This window comes from Malaclemys terrapin, chromosome 10 (assembly GCF_027887155.1).
Source record: "Malaclemys terrapin pileata isolate rMalTer1 chromosome 10, rMalTer1.hap1, whole genome shotgun sequence".
Taxonomy (NCBI): Eukaryota; Metazoa; Chordata; order Testudines; family Emydidae; genus Malaclemys; species Malaclemys terrapin.
Genome location: NC_071514.1, coordinates 39,393,661 through 39,415,450, shown reverse-complemented (window position 1 = coordinate 39,415,450; position 21,790 = coordinate 39,393,661). Strand labels below are relative to the sequence as shown.

General features: G+C 43.9%; 1 protein-coding gene across 2 annotated transcripts in view; it reads right to left on the bottom strand.

Moving 5' to 3' along the window:
• The window catches only part of EDC3 (enhancer of mRNA decapping 3), a 58,113-nt gene that overhangs the window by 18,602 nt on the left and 17,721 nt on the right, over positions 1-21,790 (bottom strand). For both annotated transcript variants that reach the window (XM_054042756.1, XM_054042757.1), the window contains exon 4: positions 3,828-4,163. In XM_054042756.1, coding sequence (XP_053898731.1) covers positions 3,828-4,163 — 336 coding nt within the window. The remainder of the gene's footprint in view (positions 1-3,827; positions 4,164-21,790) is intronic.

Here is a 21,790-nt window from a genome sequence, read left to right as displayed (position 1 = left end):
TGAGTGCCACTGAAAATCAGCTCACGTGCCGCCTTTGGCACACGTCATAGGTTGCCTACCCCTGCTATAAATGAACTTATTTAATGGGCAATAAAATGCACTGACAGACCAACAGTTTCTTTTGAAGAATTAGTGGCATCACACAGCTGTCCAGTCCCCTGATCTTTGCAGTGATGATACCACTTCAAAAGGCTCCCAAGTTCTTCCCTGGGCCATGTGTTGGAGTAAGATGCAGGAGCATGCAGGGATTCCCACCCAAATGGCTGAGCTTTCCCCCTTCAGGCATGGCAAGAGCTGGACATTAACTGCTTGTCAATCAACACAGCAACTGTGACTGTGTTCTTATTACATTCATCAGACAGACCAATCACTGTGTCAGTCAATGCTGAGCTCTCACAGGGCAATCAGTATCCAAGACAGACAGGACTAGATTAAAGAAATGACTAAAAAGTAGCTGTTTCCTGTATAACTAGAAAGTTTGCTTTCCCAACTAGAGATTCACTGATGAGTTTAGATAGAGCCTTTCTGAGAGAAAACGACGATGACTCGGGTTCCTCTTTGTTACAGATATCCAGAAATAATAGATTTCAGTACCATTGACACTAATGAGGGGCCTGTCACTCTGAACCTTCCCTCCCTTCCTGTTACTCCAACAGCTGCTACCCTTTAATCGTTAGAAAGAAGTTACCAAGTTAAACAAAAGGAAATCATGACCATTTAAATAGATAATCAGTTATTACCCACAGATACTCTGTATGTGTGCGAGAGAAAGGGGAAGAGGCCAAAGACACTGAATCCACCGTTCTTGCAGCAAGATCAAGAGGGTTGACCCGCTAACTCCAGAATCAAGTTTATGCCAATGCTCCCCAGAGTTAGCAATAGCCAAACACACAAGAGTTTATAAGAGCTTTCACCATGCAGCTATTAGCATTTCCCTAATGGAAGGAAACTTTCCCACCTAACACAAAGGAAGTTACCCTTTATGGAGGAAGATGGGAGGACCTGGTACATAAGAAGTGGAACTTTTCTATCATTAACCCAGGGACTGTAGATGTGCCCTAGTAAGCACAAACAGGGAACTCAATGTCCGACTGCTTTCCTACTGTATAGTGACAGCTTTTTTTGCAAACAAATGTAGAATTCCATATTGGAGACTGATCAGAAAGTTAGCGGACCCTGTAGAATGATCCATCCCTTAGATTTTTAGAGTCCTTTTCATCCTAGACTTTAAGAGGTTATGGAAACTATACAGACAGGAATCACTTAGCCTCTCCCCTGCCCCACACACTGCAACAAAAAGAGCAGTGTTTACTAATTTACTGCTCTGATCCCTTTTCAGTTATTACTTAGTTTAATATACTGACCACTTGACAAGGTAGGAGAGTGCCAAGTTGAGAAGATGATTTCATTTCCATACTCTGGCTTTGCTCTCTTCTCCTCCCCCCCTCCCGCCCCCACTTCTCCCTCGAGTATTAGGTTATGAAGATATAGCCTTCTAAGAGATGCAATTCTTAAGAGAAGATGAGGAAATTTACCTCATTAGTTGAACTAAAAGATGTCACCAGAACAAATATAAATACAAGTCCTGTTTGTACACGTCTTAGTAGAAATAAGGAAGGAAATAAACCGCACAACAAGAAACAATGACCTCCTGTACTAGGCACTCTGTATGTTAGAATAACTGTTTATCCAATCTTTGTCAATTTCAAATTCAGGCCGTTAGATTATATGGCTCTTATACACACTCCCTGCTTAACTTTCACATTCGATTACAGCTCCAAAATAAACTCTGATCCAATTTCTTGGCTAAGGTCCAGCACATTCATTTCAGGCTTTTTTTTTTTTTTTTTTTTTTTACATAAGTTTGTTGATTGAAACCGAGTTCTGCGATTAACTGGTTTCATGCTAGAGGTGAGGGCTAGCTGATGTGTCAGCAGTTTGATCAGGCAAAGAGAAAATTTCCTCCATCCTCCACTTGTTTATATTAGGCAGACAAAGATTTGGCAGACTCATTCCCAGCAGCAAGAAGTGATTTAGGCCAGGGCACCTCCCACCTAACACTGCTATTGCATGTAATCTCTCCAGCCCCAACAACAGACCCTACATGCAAGCAGAAACAAATACTCAGACTCAGGGGGACAGAGTTTATCTGGAGAGGAACATGGTAGCAAAACAAAGATAGGCCAATGACATTTTGGGCCACACCTCCAAAGGCATGGCAAACAACAGGAAAGTAATAGTCTAGGTGGCTCTGAATATTGTGTTCAATTCTGGTAATCACATTACCCGAAAAATACCAATGTACTAGAGGAAGAACTATAAGAATGATTAGGAGGTTGGAGGTAATAAGATTAAGACATTTATAACTATGTATCATTTAGCTAAGCATCAATTAAGGGTATAGAAGACTCTGTCGGCACATTTTTGAAGTGTGTACACTCTAAAAGGGAAAGAAACTATTTAATACACCTCTCCCCCAATATAACGCGGTCCTTGGTTATAGGTGAGACCGCGTTATATCGAACTTGCTTTGGCCCCCCCGTTCCTTGTTCCCTGACCGCCCCCTCCAGAGACCCCGTCCCTAATCATCCCCAGGACCCCACCCCCTACCCAACCCCGCTGTTAAGTTTGCCCATCCCTGGCCTAACACAAACATTTTCTATATTTAGATTTCATGACTACTGCAATCAAATATAACTCACTGACCCATACATCACTAACCCCTCAGTCTGACAGATTGCTATCTGCTAGGAAGGTATTGGTACTGGAATTGCAGGGGTGCATTCACACAGCTGGGGAAAACTTGCACAATGACTGCTTATACTATGCTTTGCACTAAACAGTGCTATTAACCTCTGCACAGGACTGGAAAGTGGAGGAGTGCTGCAGGTAGTATTGAGATGCACTGTTTGGGCCACTTAAGGAATTAATACGTTTGTCAACAGGATTTTACATGATGAAAACTTCACATTAAAGGAACATCACCGCTTAAAAATCAAGTTTTACATTCTTGTAACAGCAAGATTACTTTAAATGGAATGGGGGGGGGAGAAGAGAAGAGAAGAGAGGCGGAGGGATGTATCTCCCTAGTTATCAGAATGTGTTTTGTGCATCTAACAGCACTACATGCAGTTTCCTGTTTGTCTGGGCCCTTTCACACAGCAACAGGCGAAAGTAGTTAAAAAAAAAAAGAGAATAACTGTAAAACTACAACATTTGAACATGGACATTCAGGAATACATATAGTACCTGAAACTACTTTCAACTCAGCATTTTAAATTGACTAGATTTCAAATTTTTAACAATAAAGCATGTTAGCAGCTTTACTGGCAGATGCTATTCAAATCCAGGCAGAACATCAGAAGCTCATGAACTGTACTGCCTCATATCACAAGCAAGATACCAAGATGGTCACATGTACTGAATCCTGAGACAAACCCTCTTGGGAGCCAGGGATCAATCCACACAGGCTCTCCATGCTACTGACAGCTAAGCCTTGGTTCCAATTATCACAAGTCATGTGAACCTAGTCTGATAGTTCACAACACAACTCTGTTCTACTGTAACTCCTTTTCTCCAAATCCTGGCCTTGTTCCCTATTGTAAGCTTATCCCCTTTTACCTTAATGCTTTTAATGTCTAAAATATGGCAGATAAAGAGGGTTATACTGTAAATACTGTGGTAAAGTGCATGGATCCAAGCCTCTGTAAATGAATAACCATGCTTGTTGCATTAAGATGATAGATGCCCCCTGTGGAAACACTTCCCAGTTATCTCCTGGAGAAGCTATGGAATAAGCATCCTCAGAAGTAAACAGACCAGCATACCGGTGCAGAATTCCTTGTTAGTATTTTGGGGTACGACGATCCGTCTGTAGACGACGGGCTCTGATTCCAGGATGTTCTCATCATGCCGGTAGCGCGCTGGCCTCTCGTTGGGGGTACCCCTGGAGCGAGTGCCACTCCTCCTCTCGTAAGTGTCAATCTCTTCAAACACTGCTGCCTTATCAAAAAGCGCCAGGTTCCCTTCAAAATCAAAATCTGTGTCTGGGATTTCCTCAATGTCATCTCCAAAACACTCATCGTCTTTACTCTTCATCTGCCCGTTCTTCAGGCCACTCTTCTTTGGCGTCACCTGGTTTGGGTGGCGGCTACTGGATGACCCTAAACAAAAAATAAAACAGGTTGAAACCCAGTCACAAGTGTCACAAACATTCATTCAGATGCCTCCTTTTGTACAATTATCTAAGTTGGGTGTTCAAGATACTGAATCATTGCAATAGTGCATGCTGCCAGGTGGTGGTAGACAGGCATTGTGCCGGCTTTCCTACACAGCACTTTTAGTGCACCTCCAAATCCTGCTGACCTGCTACTCCCTCTTACAAACAGACGGTCAACAATGGCAAGTTGTGCAGTAGGCAAAAATCCACTGGAGACTAGGCAGAAACTCCCATTCACACAGTTCTAAGGAAAAATCAAGCTATGCAACAGTAGAGTGCGTACATTTATTATATGGCCCCTTAAAAATCATTTAAGCCTCATCTGGGTTGCCTCCCCATTATCCCTTATGTTTGTGGGTAGAAATTATTTCCCACAGAGCAACACCAAGACTTCCCATCACAAAAGTACCTCAGAATTCCTTGTACTGGTGACTACATGCCTCCTTGAAAGCAATGCAGCCACCAATATGGGGAATTTGGGTGTTCATCTCCGATCTGATCAAAGGCTTCTGGCTCCACATGGCTCAACTGGAAAGTTGGCCTGGACAGAGTGAAAAAGTTAAGGGTCAAGAAGTATTACTGAGCTGCTGATGGGCAGCAAGAGTCACATAAAGAGCATTTAAAGTGGGACTTTCCATATGTTGTATGTAAGATATTCAAAATGGCAGACAAAACGTTATCCTAAAGCTTCAAACAGTATTTCAGATTGCTATTTCATTTCCCCCTTTATCTCCTGCTGCCCCACACACTAACAGACATCCCTTCATTTTTATCACTGTTTCCAGCAAGAGAAAGTACAGTGACCCTCAACTCAAAAGTTTCAACTGCACCCCTGCACTGTGACCAGACTGATTTGAAGCTAGAGTTCCAGACCTGAAAAAAGATTTGCATTAAGCCCCTATCATCAATGGCCTGACACTTATTCATTGAACAAACTACTTCATTGCAAACTGTATGAGACAGGAACATCTTATGTTTGGACAATTCTAAGCATGCTACTGGTGCTCAACACAATCATATTAGCCACAGCTACTGCCCCTTTGAACCACTCAGTGTCCTTATAGAAACAGAAAATAATCAATTGATAGGGACAAGGGATTCCCAAGTTGTCAAAAAGACATCACCAGTGCTGATGAATTACAGAGGTCAACTAATCTGTAAAACAGTGCTTTCTTTGCAGGGAAGTGGCAAACTCAGATCATACCTGGCTTGCTCACAGGGGAGTTACTTGTTCATTTGAGTAAGCTAGTGGTAGCTCATTCCAGTATAATGTTCCCTTTTAGACTGTCTGACCTGCTTTGGGAATTTCTTCCCATTTGTAACCAGCACTGAAACCACCTCCAAGCTGACAAGATTGAATGAGACCATGTGCTCTTGTACGAATTAAAATTCACCTCATGTGACACTTGGAAATGATAGTTCACAGAACTATTGCAACCCATTGGAACAAGCACCCCAAAGTGCCATAATTACTGGTGATATGACCTGTATGTGCTGGTCTTTGTGGGCGAAGTCCAGCCCCCAGAATGTATACTTGTACCAATCAGACTCCATGGAACACTCGCCAAACTGCCATATTCTCACAATTATTTTCTTCCATCGTGTCATGAAATTTATGGTTCCACTGTTTCTGAATTTAAAATCCCTTCATTTACAGATTAGTCTAAACATGCTCCAGCCGCAACATTAAAAACTTAACAGAACACGAGTGCAGGGGAGCTTTCAGATAAGACTTACAAAAAAAACCCCAAACAAAACAGGAATTCCAGTCTGGTCTGTGTGGACACAAACGATCCCAAGGCATTTTAAGAGAAGAGGGCTTTGTCCTGCTTTCCTCAGTCAACCCGTTTTCATCCTTACATACTGTTGTGCAGTACACTAGTTGCTGAGGTGGTTGTTGCTTTCCACGACAAATGTGTCAACATCTTGTAAGCTGCTGTTGTAACCTTTAGGGCAATTAGTGCTATGAAAATATACAATATATTAGTCCTTGAATACCCTATTATAAAGTTGGCTATTATTCTATTGTACCCCAATTCCTATCTGCAACTAGTGGGAAATACAAGACAAGCTACGAATAACTATGATTCTATTACAGAGGTAACAGGATTTACAGAACTGGCAGAATTTTAGAGAGCTGTTGCAAAGCTACTTGTCTAGGCAAGTTCTTTCTGTCTGGATAGACAAATTATTCACCTAGGATCAGAGACTTTGTCAAACTCTACCAGAGAAGGTCAAACTGCAGAAAGTTTGAACTTTCTTAAAGTCTCTGTGCATGCTGTGTGTTGGATCCTCTACTCCAGGGGTCTCAAACTCAAATGACCACGAGGGCCACGTGAGGACTAGTACATTGGCCGAGGGCCGCATTACTGACACCTCCCCCCGCCACTCTTGACCCCGCACCCACTCCACCCCTTCCATGAGGCCCTGTCCCCATTCCAACCCCTTCCCTGAAATCCCCACCCCAACTCTGCCCCCTTCCTGCCCCCAGGGAGGGCAGGAGGGGTGTGGGGCTCAGGGCAGGGAGTTGGGGTGTGGGGTGCAGGAGGGGTGTGGAGTACAGCAGGGGGTTGGGCTGCAGGAGGGTTTCGGAGGGCGGGCTCCGGCCTGACAAGCACTGGAGGCAGGGCAGGCCGCCTGCCTGCCTGTCCTCGCACCACTCCGGGAAGTGGCTGGAACCTGGGGGAGATGGGGCACAGGGGTCTGTGTCTTGCTGTTGTTTCAGGCACCACCCCCAGCAGCTCCCATTGGCCGGGAATGGGGAACTGCAGCCAATGGGAGCTGCTGGGGGTGCTGCCTGAAGCAAGAGCAACACACAGAGCCCTGTGCCCCCTCTTCCCCACGTTCCAGCCGCTTCCCGGAGCGGCAGAAGGCAGGGCAGGCAGGGAGCCTGCCCTTCCCCTGGTGCGCGTCGGGCTGGACCCGCTGTAGGTAAACGCTGGGGGGGACTGCGAGGAGCTCACGGGCCGCAGAAAACAACCCCGTGGGCTGCGTGTTTGAGACCCCTGCTCTACTCCCTTCATAGAAATCCCACTCCCCTACCATAGCACTAAAGACTTCCATTAAAAACTACAGGTTCCTGTTTAGCATAGGAAGAACATCAAATTTTAGGTTGATTCAACATGTGCATTAATTCACTACAACTGTCAACTGCTATATTTACTCAGAAGCACTTAAGAATATCGAGCCATTTTTAGCCAAGCTAGCAATGAATAGAATCCACAAACTCAGTAGGCCAAGTTAACATCTATGGAGAGATCCATGTAAGTGCCTCAACCTGTTTACAGTTTAAGCTCCAGTGGCTAACCCCAGAATAGCCTCCACTTCTTACCAGTACTATAGATGTCCATAAGGCAAACTATCCTCTTTCCCTCCCTGGCAATAGGTTCACTCGATAGAGAAAGTTCTACCGAGACACACGCCAGACAGCTGCATCTGTGGCTTTGCAATCTTAAAGAATTTTCTCTGGAAAACAAACAGAACTCACTGAATAACAAGACTGACTTATTGGAGGGTGCTAGTGGTGGTAGACGTCATTTGGTTTTGCCCTTTGTTTATGTAAAAAGGCACATACCCCGAGACAGGTTCTTGCTTACTTTTTATTTTAGAAATCAGTGTGTTCCTTGTTTTTGCTGAAGTACTCTAGATGACAGAGTGCTTTCCCAGCCCTCCACTGAAAAGGATGTTGACTCTTTCACAAAACTTTCCTCTTAAGTATGTCAGATGTTTGAGTTAAACAAAATAGTTTTAAGCATTCTGACTAAAAGGCTCTTCGACAATTGTTCAGCTTCCAGTATCCCATGAACACAATACTTCTCCAGCAAACACAGGAAAGTCAAGGCCTGGCATTTCTAAAATTAAAAATACAAGCAGAAACCCTTGAATTTTCTTCATTAGTCAAACAAGGAAAAAGGGCACTGATTTTTTTCCATTATAGGTTGCCTTTAAAAAATCCAAAGGTGGCGATGATGCAAGAGAATTTTACTGTCAGAGAAGAATCTGTTTTGTTTTTAAACAAAGTGTATTTATTCCTTTGTATTATAAAAGCTATTCTGAACAAGTGACTGTGGAAACGGCATGATTGTTAAAAGGTTTCTATAAAATCAGAGCACTTAAGTCACGTTTGTCCCACCCACAAGACTTCTTCTAGCCTGACACTGCCATACAGCTGTGAAAACTTGCCACGAAAGTTTACCAGCTAAAGCACAAAATCTACTTGCCTGTCCAGATGGAGACTAATGGAAGTTTATTAACTCGTCAAAAAAGTCCTCTTCACCTTGGGTAAGTAACATTTTTTATGTCACACTAGAGGGAAAGGATTAATTACATAATACTATTACTTATATGACAGCTCCTGCAAAATCTAAGGCCAGACGTATACACAATTCTTGTACAGTTATAGACATTTTGGTTAGGGATATGATTCTTTTAATGATATTATACCAACACAACATATAGCATGGATGCATAATGGTATACAGATGCTCACTAGGGACAGTGAAATTGATTATACACAGTGTTACCTGTACAAAAAAACAACAACAGAGATTGTTCTCATCAATTTCTTTCCAGTATAGCTATCCAAGGTTATCTGTAACTAGAGTAGGTAGTTCATTTTCAGACACAAGTGTGACTTTCAAGTTGATAGTGTCCTTTAAAGCTGTCATCTTACTATAATCAGAAGATGAAAAGGAGATCAACCAGGAGATTTTTCTACATTAAAGAAGCCACACAGAGAGGAAGGATATATTTTTCACACTGATAAAGGATTCAAAAAAATTGGCAGATGACATGCAAATGCAAAAGATTAGGAAACAGGAATAAATAAGGAATTCAAGCAAGAAGAACTGTAGCACCTGGAACCGCAACATACGGAATGTGCATGCCAACCCCTTTAGCAGTCATTTATCTGTATAGTTTTGTGGGAGAGGGAAAGGTTTCAGTTACATCTCACTTCCAATCTCTTTGCTTAGATCAATACAGTAACATTGCAGAGAGCTTCCAGGAAAGCATTCAAAGATCCAAAACTAGGCAAATGATTCCCTGCAGAACTCCTGAAGAGTCTAGCTCAATAAGCCACAGAGCCTACGCTGAACAGTGTCAAGAGAAGTCTGCCTTTCACGTCAATATCAGCTATTACTCCAATCCAGTCTGCTCCTGTTACCAAATGAGTGTTTTTAGACTTATTGCCAGACTCTTCTGAAAACAACGGCATTCTACTCTTCAGTTGCCCTGAAAAACAAAACATGGACATAGAAGCATCCCCATGTGGTGTTTCCAGGGGACAGAGCGCACTGAAGTGAATGGAGTGTAAATGCTGACAGAATAGAAAACTGCATTAGAGAAGTAGAGAGAACAATGATGGGAAAGCTCCCCCAAGCTCTCCTGCAGACATATTGAATGGGAGCCAAGATCATGCCCCTTCAAAATTAAACACACACAATTGTGGAGGGCAGCCCTTTAATCCACACTGATGGTCGCCAGCTCTGAAATACTGCTGACCACCAGAGTTAGCTCTTGGGTAATGAGTCCGTTACCACCACCACAACAAAACTTGCATAATTCATGATCGCCAAAGCATATCAGAGTTGTGTCCTTACAGGACCTCCAGTCACAGAGCCTTTTCTGTGGGTAGTTTGTGACCTAGATAAGGCAAAAGGTAATAAACCACACAGACTAGGGGAAAAGAAAGAAAACAAGGAGAGAGCATAAGGGAAAAAAAGTAAAGCTGAGGTGAGGGAAATGGTTAACTCAGAAGACTAATAGGATGTAGAGCTGTTCACCTCTAGGGCACTGGCTTGAATCCAATGCAGATCAGTAGTGCCTGAGATTCCTAACTGATGGCTGTTCATATATTGCTGTTGCCTTTGCTATACCTGTTTTGTGGATAAACAGAAGACAGTGTGTCTGGGGTTTTCAATCCAGCTCATTCATGAGCATGCAATTCTCTCACTCTCATCAGAGGGGTGCACACACAAAAACGACTCCTCCCCTCCCAGCCCATTCATTCTCCCAACACACCAGAAAAGCCAACCTCCTGTGTCTGTGTGTTCAGTTTATTAAAGTGAAAGATGTATGGCTTGGCATCAACTTGGCAGTTTGCCATGGCACAAAAAAAAAGCACTTCCTTCAGAAAAGGTAAACAATACTTCCTGAACTTCTTTACCATTCAATTATAAACAGTCAAGCAAGTATAAAGTCTCCAGTGGGTTGGCTGCCTTCCTGTAAGATCCCTCGGGGAGCTTTTACTACCAGCCCTAGCATGAATGAGCACAGTGCCAGCATTGCACGTAACCCATTGTTGTGTAACCCACACTGCCATTAGTTGTTTACTGATTTCTGTCACACAAGCACTGTAAAGAGAGAACTATGTCCCTGACTTAGCATGCTAAAGTCATCGAAAGGTCAGTTGCAGCTGTTTTAACCCCAGCCACTATACCTTCTGAGAGAAAGCTCCAGAGAATGTCTCAGCACATTCCTCCATGGACTTCTTAATCCCCCCTCCTGCAGCTAGCATCTCATCTCTTGCATCCCACTGCTGACAGATTCACACATTTAATCTGCTCCCCCAAACCTATACATTTCAGAGAGGTTAGGAGTTTGATCTGCTTACAATCCAAGTTGTCATGCACTGGACTCTCAAACATTTAATACAGAGAGTCCAAGACTCTCCACCAAAACTGTGAGGGACTGAGAAGACGACTGAATAAAGTTGTAGATCTAACACCTGTAGATGACTGAAACTCAAGCCTGCCTTATGTTTTCATTGGTTTCCAAAGATTTTCAGACAGTTTTAAATCAAATCAGTAAAAAAGGATGTGACATTTTGTTTTTTTCAGAGTAACTGTTTTCTGTCTCTTGTGTTTAAAGACGAATTGGCGGGGTTTAAAGCTCTCTCTGCTAACTACAGAGCTACCAAAAAGCTAGCAAAGTGATGTAAACTGGTGCAACTGGCACACAAGCTTCAGTCAGTGAGGTCAAAGCAAAGCAGGTCTCAGATTACAGCTGAATAAATCTGTATTTGGGAAGTTCAAAGAGGGACTTTCAGAAAGATGCCCAAGGGGATATAGCTTGGAGTGGCTGGATACAATTAAGGAAAATTCAGGAAACTTACTAAGTGAGATTTAAGAGACTATGGAAGGGACATGATGGAAGTACCATCAAATGAAACATTTAAAAACTAGACAGGATTAAGATGACAAATGTCTATACCCAAATGCAAGGACTATGGGGAACAAACAGGAAGAACTTGAAGCAAGGATGGCATGGTATTTTCCAGAGGTGGTTTTTACCATGTAATATCACGCCTTTTACCACCTCAGGAAAAAACAGCTAGTCCCAGTTTAAGGCATTTTCCAGTTTAAAAACTGTTACACTAATCCATACGCACATTACACTTAGTTTTAATTACATATTCAAGTTGTGGTTACATAAGGCGGAGAGATCAAGAGATTAATTTAGGGTTGTACAAATAAAAAGTAAAACTGCAGTGAGCATAATATTAATATATGTTATAATAGTGAATGTCGGGATTGGTTGGATATTTTTCCAAGGAAGTCACACGTCATGACTCACTTCATATTTTCAATATTATATAAACAAAAGTCAAAAACATCCGATTATGTGAAAATGACAATAATCGAGAGCTGTAGGTTTGAAGCATTAAACAATCAGAAACATGCAGAGTTGTAGACTACAAGTCCAGGTATATTTGGCCATACAGCATTCTGTATGGAGCCCAACTTTGATGGAGCAGATAGCCCGAGCCTATTCCTCAGTTTTGAATCTATCGAAAGTTTAAAAGATTTGTTCTATGCTTGCTGAACTTGAGACACATGCAATTGTACTACCAGTTCTATGAAGTCAGATGGAATATCAGCATTCTTTAGATTTTTCCCACTATATTAAAGGAAAGCTTTTTCCTTGATAGCAGATGAAAACATTGATTTTGGATACAGCAATTCTTCTACTTTAAATGCAAGTAAATATGGCAGAAAGTCAGGATTTTTGCTGAGCAACCACTGTCTTACAATTTCTTCTTGTTCAGCTGACAAATTTCTTTCCTGCATATTTTGAATGAAGGAGGTTTGCCAACATGTGTACAGGAGTAATTGCCTCAGGAAATCTCTTTTGTACTTTTACTTCACGTGGTGCAACATCTTCATTTATCAGTAGACCCAACTATACTTTGTATGCTACAATTGTTGATGTGTTCCTTTGGAGTCCGTCAAGTGCCACTGCAACTGATTTCAATTGACTGATCAAGTTATTTCCCCCTTGGTAAATCCTTTGATTATCAATTATACTGACGACCCTATCTTCAAGTTCTGCCTCATGATCACTCACAATCCTGAGATAATGTGGCTTATTATTAAACATATCACCAAGACACTAGGGCCTGATAAAATACATCCTAGAATACTCATGGAGATGACTGAGAAGATAGCTGAGCCATTAGTGATTATCTCTGAAAAGTCATGGAAGAAGGGAGAGTTTCCAGAGACCTGGAAAAGGGCAAATATAGTGTCAATCTATAAAAAGGGAAATAAGGACAATCCAGGAATTACAGACCAGTCATTTTAACTTCAATACCCAGAAAGATAATGGAGCAAATAATTAAGCAATTTGCAAATACTCAGAAGATAATAAGGTGATAAGTAACAGTTAGCATAGATTTGTCAAGAACAAATCCTGTCAAACCAACCTAATAGCTTTCTTTGACAGGATAACATGCCTTGTGGATGGGGGGAAGCGATAGATGTGGTATATCTTGTCTTTAGTAAGGGCACGTCTACACTGGCAAAGTTACAGCGCCGCTAAGAGAGCGTTGAAGGGAAACCACTGTTAGGTGTTCACACTGTCAGCTGCCTGTGCAATAGCGTGTTCACACTTGCGGCACTTGCAGCGGTATTCGGAGCAGTGTACTCTGGGCAGCTATCCCACAGAGCATCTCTTTCTCTTCTGCCACTAAGACTTGTGGGAAGGCAGAGGGGGTCGCAGGGCATCTTGGGTCCTGTCCCAATGACCCGTGATGCATTACTTCACATCCCAGCAATCCCTGTGCTTCTGTCCACATTTGGCACCATCTTTCAACGGTTTGTGTACTGCGCGCCCTGCCTCTTCGGGCTGCAGGAATGGATCCCGAACTGTTGACCTGTATGCTGCTCACTCTGACAAACACGTCATGAGTGGCAGTGGAATTAAAGTACAAAGGTAAGAGGAGTGCGACATTGATCTCTCCATGCATAGTAGCTACGACATTGTGGCATTCACGGAGGTGCTGACCATCATGAAACGCTGCTTTTGAGCACTGAGTAGTGAGATCACATCGTCATGCACGTCTGGGATGACGAGCAGTGGCTGCAAAATTTTCGGATGAGGAAAGCCACATTCATGGGACTCGCCCCAGCCCTACGGCGCAAGGACATGAGAATGAGAGCGGCTCTGATGTTGGAGAAGCGCATGGCGCTGGCTACTCCAGATTGCTACTGATGGCTGTGGATGGCTTTGCACAAATGGGCTTCCCTAGCTGCGGAGGGGCGATAGATGGCATGCATATTCCAATTCTGGCACCAGACCACCTAGCCACTGAGTATAATAATCGCAAGGGGTATTTTTCAATGGTTCTCCAGGCGCTTGTGGATCACCATGGGCGTTTCACAGACATTAACGCAGACTGGCCTGGAAGGGTTCATGATGCACGCATCTTTCGGAACACTGGCCTGTTTAGGAAGCTGCAAACAAGGACTTTCTTCCCGGACAAGAAGATCACCATAGGGGAAGTCAAAATGCCCACTGTGATTCTGGGAGACCCCACCTACTCCTTAATGCCATGGCTTATGAAGCCACAAGTCAACTTGATAGCAGCAAGGAGCGGTTCAACGACAGGCTGAGCAAGTGCAGAATGACTGTTGAGTGTGCTTTTGGCCATTTAAAGGCCCGCTGGCGCTGCTTCTATGGGAAGCTGGACCTAGCCGATGACGATATTCCAATGCTTATAGCTGCGTGCTATATGCTCCATAATATTTGTGAAGGGAAGGGTGAAGCTTCACTCAGGGCTGGACCTCAGAGGCTCAGCACCTGGAGGCTGAGTGTGAACAGCCAGAGACCAGGGCTCCTAGAGGGGCACAGAGCACGGTCATAAGGATCAGGGATGCCTTGAGGCAGCAATTTGAAGCTGAAAGCCACTAATATTTGTTGCTATGCTCGGGCGTGCACTGTTTGTAATGCTAGGAGGTGATTGGTGCAGACAATGCAATAAGTGGGTTTAACATAATTGTATGTTGTTTTGCAGGGCTCTTTTTGCTTTCAGTTAATATAATAAAGATTGCTTTCAGACCAACAAAATTCTTTTATTAAAAGACAACAACTGGAGGAGAGAGTCAAACAAACAAACAAAAAAAACCTTAAGCAGTAAGGGGGATGGGGAAGGGAAGGTCCCAAAAGGAGGAGGGGTCCCAGGACGGCTAAGGATTTGTGTCTGTCCAGGGATCATATCCAACCTTCTCCTTTGGAGTACAATGCAGCGGGTACTGTACTTCAGCAGGGCCAAACTGCAGAGGGATGGGTGTTGAGTGCAGTGGGTAGTGGGAGTCCACAGTGCTGGACTGTGAGGGGGGAGGAGTGGAATGTCGCTGGTATAGACTGGAGCCAGGAGGTTGATAAGAGTGTGTTGGCAGTGTCTGGGGGGGCACATGGGAAAGAGTTTTGCGACAGTGGCTGCAAGGGGGGGGCAGGTGTGGAGCTGCTCGGTTTGAAGAGCTAGTATCGTCTGCTTGACGCTCCATAACCTTTAAGAGATGCTCCGTGGCTTCATTCTGGCATGCTGAGTTCTCCTTTTGGTCCCTCTTCTCGTTGTCCTGCCACTCCTTCAATTCCTGTGTGTCAGCAGCTCAGTGCATCATAACTTCACGCAGAAAGTCCTCCTTAGTTCTTCTTGGCCGCTTTCTAATTCTGCGCAGCCATTCGGCCGCCGATAAAGAGGGAGGCTGGGCTCCCAAGATCATCTCTGTGAAGTTTAAATGCAACATTTTACAGAAGCAGTATTGTTTGCAACACAGAAAACACTGATTCATTGATTTAAAACACAGCCAGTACTCACACACCTGTCACTCACTGGCTGACCCCAGGCAAGCACACATGAGCCACAAGACCTCCAAAATGGTGAGTAGCCGCAGGGGTAGAGTAAATCATTCTTCCAGGACCCTGCCATACACTGGGCACGTGGCTCTTGGGGAGAGCCAGCACTGTAGGGGGAGCCTGATAATCATTCCTGTCCCCACACTTTCCACAGGATGTGATCATTATGGAAGATATCTCGCTGCTGAGGGTGAGCAGGGAATCAAGGGAGGGTCTTCTCCACGCCTGCCAGCTTCCGCCCTGGCACCTATGCAGCTCACCTCTGTGCAGCAATGGTTCCTTCCCCCGCCCCACCCCCGTGACGGCACAGTGGTGCGGGAAAGTTACCATTAATGGGGCAAGAAACAAAGCAGTTCTGCCAAAGAACCTGTGGGAGCAGATTGCCCAGTATCTCCACAAGAGTTTCCTGGAGATTTCTGAGGGAGATTCCCATGAAGTGAGGGAGTCAATCAACGGCCTGTTCCGCCGCTCAGACTAGGCATGCGGTGGGAGACAAGCCTTCTTTCTGCAGCCCTCCTGCCCCCAACAACTCGCTTCAGCAATTCCCAAAATCAGATCCACTTACCAGGGGCCTCCCCTCCTTTTTGCACTTCGACATTCTCTGACAGCTGAGACTGGCTAGCCTCCTCCGGGGTAGAAAATAGCTCCTGGCTGCATGCATCTCTGGTCTCCAAGTCATCCTCTGCCTCTGGGTTCCCGTCCCCCTCCACATCCTCATCCAAGATTTCCTCTTCCTGGCTCGGCACGCGAGCCACCGAAGTATCCACAGTGGTCTTCGCAGTGGAGGTGGGGTTGCCACCAATTATCGCATCCAGCTCTTTGCAGAACTAGCCGCTCATGGGCGCAGCACCGGAGCGGCAGTTTGTCTCCCGCGCCTTGTGGTAGACGTTCCACAGCTCCTTCACTTTGACCCTGCACTGCAATGTATCCTGGTCATGGCCCCTTTCTATCACGCATCGTGAAAACTGTACGTAGATATCATAATTCCTACAGCTGGAGCGCAGCTGGGGCTGCACAGCCTTCTCTCCCCAAAAGCTGATGAGGTCCAGCAGCTCGGCATTGCTCCAAGCAGGGGATTGCCTGGTGCGTGGAGCAGGCATGGCCACCTGGAAAGATGCACTGAGACCACTGCACGCATCACTGAGCAAACAGGAAGGGGAGTTTCAAATTTCCAAAGGAATTTACAGGGTGGGGATGATGGTTGGTCACCTGAGGGCAGGGCTGTAGAGTTCAAACCAATGACTAGAGAGGTGAGAACAGGCATTGTGGGACACCTCCAGGAGGCCAATCACAGCGCTGTAATCGCCACAGTGTCTACACTGGCACCGCAGCACTGTAGCTCCAACACAGAAAGCTCTATGCCTCTCATTGGGATGGTTTTTTTAAAGCACTGCAACTTGGCAGTGTGTACACCTCGGGAGTTACAGTGCAGAAAGCGGCTTTATTGTGCAGAAACTTGCCAGTGTAGACAGGGCCTAAGGTTTTTGATACTGTCTCGCACAACCTTCTCATAAACAAACTAAGGAAATACAACCTATATGGAGCTACTATCAGGTGGGTGCATAACTGGTTGGAAAACTGTTCCCAGAGAGTAGTTATCAGTGAGCTGGAAGGGCATATCAAGTGGGGACCCACAGGGATCAGTTCTGGGTCCAGTTCTGTTCAATATCTTCATCAATGATTTAGATAATGGCATAGAGAGTACACTTATAAAGTTTATGGACAATACCAAGCTGGGAATTGTTGCAAGTACTTTGGAGGATAGGATTAAAATTCAAAATGATCTGGACAAACTAGAGAAATGGTCTGAAGTAAACAGAATGAAATTCAATAAGGACAAATGCAAAGTACTCTGCTTAGGAAGGAACAATCAGTTGCACACACATAAAATGGGAAATGACTGCCTAGGAAGGAGTACTGCTGAAAAGGATCGAGGGGTGATAGGGGATCACAAGCTAAATATGAGCGAACAGTCGTCCCTGTCAAGGATGGTCTGATAATACTTAGTCCCGCCATAAGTGCAGGGGCCTGTAATAGATGATCTCTTGAGGTCCCGTCCAGTCCTACGATTCTGTTTCCAGACATGTTATTTGACTTTTCCCATCATGTGTCATCATGACTTGAGTCTTAACAGAACTTGGCATTCTTTTAACCAGTATTACGAAAATACTTTACAAATCTATAGCATGTTTCATCAAAGCACTTCATGAAAGGTCTGGCTAAATCTACCTCGACAAATGTGATGCACATCCATACATAACCAAAGTGTTGCCATCTTGTTCCAAATCACTTCTCATACTTTGCATCTTTTTCTCATTGTCTGTCAGGTAGCTCTTAACACAATGACAGTTCCTTTGCAAATATTGTGGCTTCTCTTTTCAGTGTAGCATGGGACTTCCCAGTTTTCTTACTGCTTCCAGTATCAATCACTGATACAGAAACCAGTTAGATATCACTGGATCATTGTGCATATTAATACTAGCTGACTGAAGTAATGTAACTGCTTTTCCATGTAATCAGTTGAGTGCTTCCACCTTTAAACCATTAGTAACTGAAACTAACTATTCACCTGCTGTCTGCTTTCGACTGGTGCTTTGTAGTCTGGCCTTAGGAAGATGATCATTGCTTGAAAAACTGGATGCTCAATAATAGAAAAGGGAATTTTACAGCCATAAAAAAAAAAAAAAGCTGTAATTTTTAAGTCTACATTTTGTTTCAATTCTGGAGTTGCTTTTGTTACACACACATCCATTTGTGGTTGAAAAACTCCCATTTCCTCCTTGTCGTCTTTGGCTGACCTGGGTGCGGCTTTCTTTTGACGTTCTTGGCAATGGCAAGTACCTTCATCCTCTGTCTGATTCTAGTGCTCACATACGTCTAGCCAAAGTCAGTGATCCTGGTGTGTGTCTGTTCTTTTCACAGCATTTTGCAACATGTTTCCTCATACAGTCTGCCTTCCCATTTACTTTTTCTTTGCAACTTGTGCATCTAAGACTCTCTTTGCCATCTTCATGAACCTTCTCAAAATAGCCATGAATTGGATCAAATGGTCTTTCACATTTGCTCAGATTGAAATATTTTGCCTTGAGACACTGAGTTCAGTTGCAGCAGTTGTAACTCCAGCCAATCAGATCACGAAAAGGAGTATTGGACTAGACAGTTTGTTTGGCAGTTTACATCAAACAGAAACAAACTTCTGAATCTGGGAATTCCCCTTCTTTGTTTGCTAAACAAACGTAATTTGGATTGCTGACCAAAGAAGGGGAATTCCCCAGTTCAGAAGTTTCAGTTTCTGTTTGAGGTAGCCAAGGCAACAGCATACAGCTTCTATTTTTTGTTTTATTTTATTTCCTTTAATTAAAATTAAAAGGACCATATTACTGCAAAACTAATACCAAATTGCTAAATATTTATCACTAATTTTCATTAGTCTATTTTAATAATAATTTTATTCTTTCCACTTTCTTGGTTCAAACCAGTATTTACCAGCACCCTGAACTAAACTAGTTTTTCCTGGGAAATTGCCAACCCTGACTGAAAGTACTAGTACATAAGCTAAATTATGACTTAACTGACATCAGAGACTTGGTGGGATAAATCTCATGACTGGAATATTGCTATAGAGAGTACAGCTTGTTCAGGAAGGACAGGCAGGGAAAAAAGAAAGATGGTGTTGCATTATACACCAAGAAAATATACACTTGTGCTGAAGTCCAAAAGAAGGCGAGAGACAGACCAGTTGGAAGTCTCTGGGTTAAGAAAAAGAAAAAAGGGAAGGGGGAGAGACAGGGTGATGTCAGGAAAAAGAGGTGGATGAGGCATTTCTAGAACAAACAACAAATACCCAAAACACAAGACCTGGTAGTAATTTGGGACTTTACCTATCCAGGCATCTGTTGGAAAAACACACACATTTCAAGAACTTATTGGGGACAACTTTTTGTTTCAGAAAGTGGAGCAAGTAACTAGGGGGACAGCCTTTTGAGACTTGATTCTGATCAACTGGGTGGAATTGGTTGTGAATCTGAAGGCAATTTGGGTTAAAATGATCATGAAATGATAGATTTCATTATTCTAAGGAAAGGAAGGAGTAAAAACATCAGAATAAGGACAATGGACTTCAAAAAAGCACACAAACTCAGAGCTGGTAAGTGTGACATACTCCATATTCTTTATGAAAATATGCTTATGATATGAATATGACATAACTGATATATATTTTATGCAAGATGGCTCATGTGAGATATCATTGGAAAGGTTATGATTTACTGAATGCGATTATCCAATTTGTATGCCTGTATCATTTCTGTATCTGAAGCTAGTAATATTGACTATGTATCTATATTTCAACTATGTTACTTTGGGTGATGCCGGCGCTAACACTTCAGGTACAAGTGCTGATGTCCCATCAGCAAGAGACAATGGTCTGTAAAAGAGCTTAGTCTTCCTGTGAACATGTTGGTCAACCTGTGAAGAATGGCTACAGGGACCCTACAGAGGCATGTAACCATGTCACCTGATACTGGAACCCATCTTGAATTCTGTACTTTTCCAGGAGAAGCTGGGGGAGGGGGCAGGGAGCAAAATAGAAACAAAGGATTCCCGCCTTATGTAAATCCTATTTGAGGAAATCCAGGTAGTCAGTTCTCCCCTGCTGCCCCAACCCAAGATGACTGCTGGAAACAACTAAGACCGAACTGGGGGAAAGAAAGGACCCATGCTGGAAGCGTGTCTGGCATGTGAAGAAGATTATTAGAACCACATTTAGGGTGAGAAGTTACATGTAACCAGTTTCTTTAGTGCAGTGTTTCTCAAACTGGGGTCGCCGCTTGTGTAGGGAAAGCCCCTGGCGTGCTGGGCCGGTTTGTTTACCTCCCCTATCGGCAGGTCCAGCCGATCGTGGCTCCCACTGGCCACGGTTTGCTGCTACAGGCCAATCGGGGCTGCTGGAAGCAGCGGCCAGTAAGTCCCTCAGCCCGCGCCGCTTCCAGCAGCTCCCATTGGCCTGGAGCAGCGAACCACGGCCAGTGGGAGCTGTGATCGGCCAGACCTGCAGACGGGGCAGGTAAACAAACCGGCCCGGCCCGCCAGGTGCTTTCCCTACACAAGTCGCGACCCCAGTTTGAGAAACACTGCTTTAATGTATTAAGCTTAGTTTGCGTGCTGTTTTATTTTCTTACTAATCTGCCTTGTTTTGTCTGCTACCTCCTTAACTACTTAAAATACACCTGTTATAGTTAATAAATTTATTTTTGGTTTACAATAGAACCCAGTTTATGTGATTTCTAACTGGGGGGGGAGGGGGCGCAAGAAGTTGTGCACACCCTCCTCCACATTGAGGGAAGAGGCGAATTTCATATACTTTTGGGTTTGTATTTCAAGGCAGGGTAGACATCTGGGTGCTGTGGCAAGCCCCTTAAGATGAGCCTTCTCAGAGCAGATCTCTCTCTCTGTGCAGCTGGATGTGGCCCTGCCTGTGTGCTTGGCTGGAAAAGGCTGGGGAGCCTAGCCCAGCAAGACCAAAAGGGGGCCCAGGCTGGCAGAATAGTCTGCCTCAGTGGCGTCCCAGCACACCAGGTGACAACCCAGGGGGTCCAACCAGTCACAGTACGGTCCTATAGGAAGAAAATCTAAGGGATAAAGGAGTTCAGGAGAGCTGGAAGTTTCACTATGAGACAATATTAAAGGCACAACTGCCAACTATCCCAATGTGAAGGAAAGATAGGAAGAATAGTAAGAAGTCAATATGGCTCCATTAGGAGCTCTCTAATTACCTTAAAATCAAAAGGGAACAGAAATTGCTATGGAGGAGGACAAAAGAATAGCGTAAGCATGTAGGGACAAAATCAGAAAGGCTAAGGCAAAAAATGAGTTACACCTAGCAAGGAACATATAAGACAATAAGAAGAGGTTCTTTAAATACACTAGTAGCAACGGAAAGATGAAGGAAAGCATAGGTCCTCTGCTTAAGAAGGCTGAGGTGCTTAATGCCTATTTTGCTTCAGTCTTCAATAAAAAGGTTAATGGTGACTAGATACAACAGGGAAAGAACAGATTAAAGAATGTTAGATGTATTCAAGTTGGGAGGGCCTGATGAAATTCATCCTAGGGTACTTAAGGAACCAACTGAAGCAAACTCAGAACCGTTAGCTACTATCTTCAAGAACTCTTGGAGGACAGGTGAGATCCAGAGTACTGGAGAAGAGCATACAGTAGTATCTATATTTAAAAAGGGGAACAAAGAGGACCCAGGGAATTATAGCTCAGTCAGCATAACTTCAACCCAGTCCCCTGCACATATATGGACCCTGCTTTCCATGCCCTCCAACACCTTGCACTCATTTCCATACCCCTTTACCTTCCCCTGAATTCTCCATCACCTGCATAGTCCGCTGCACAAACCCCCTCATACGTCTTCCAGATCCTTGCACA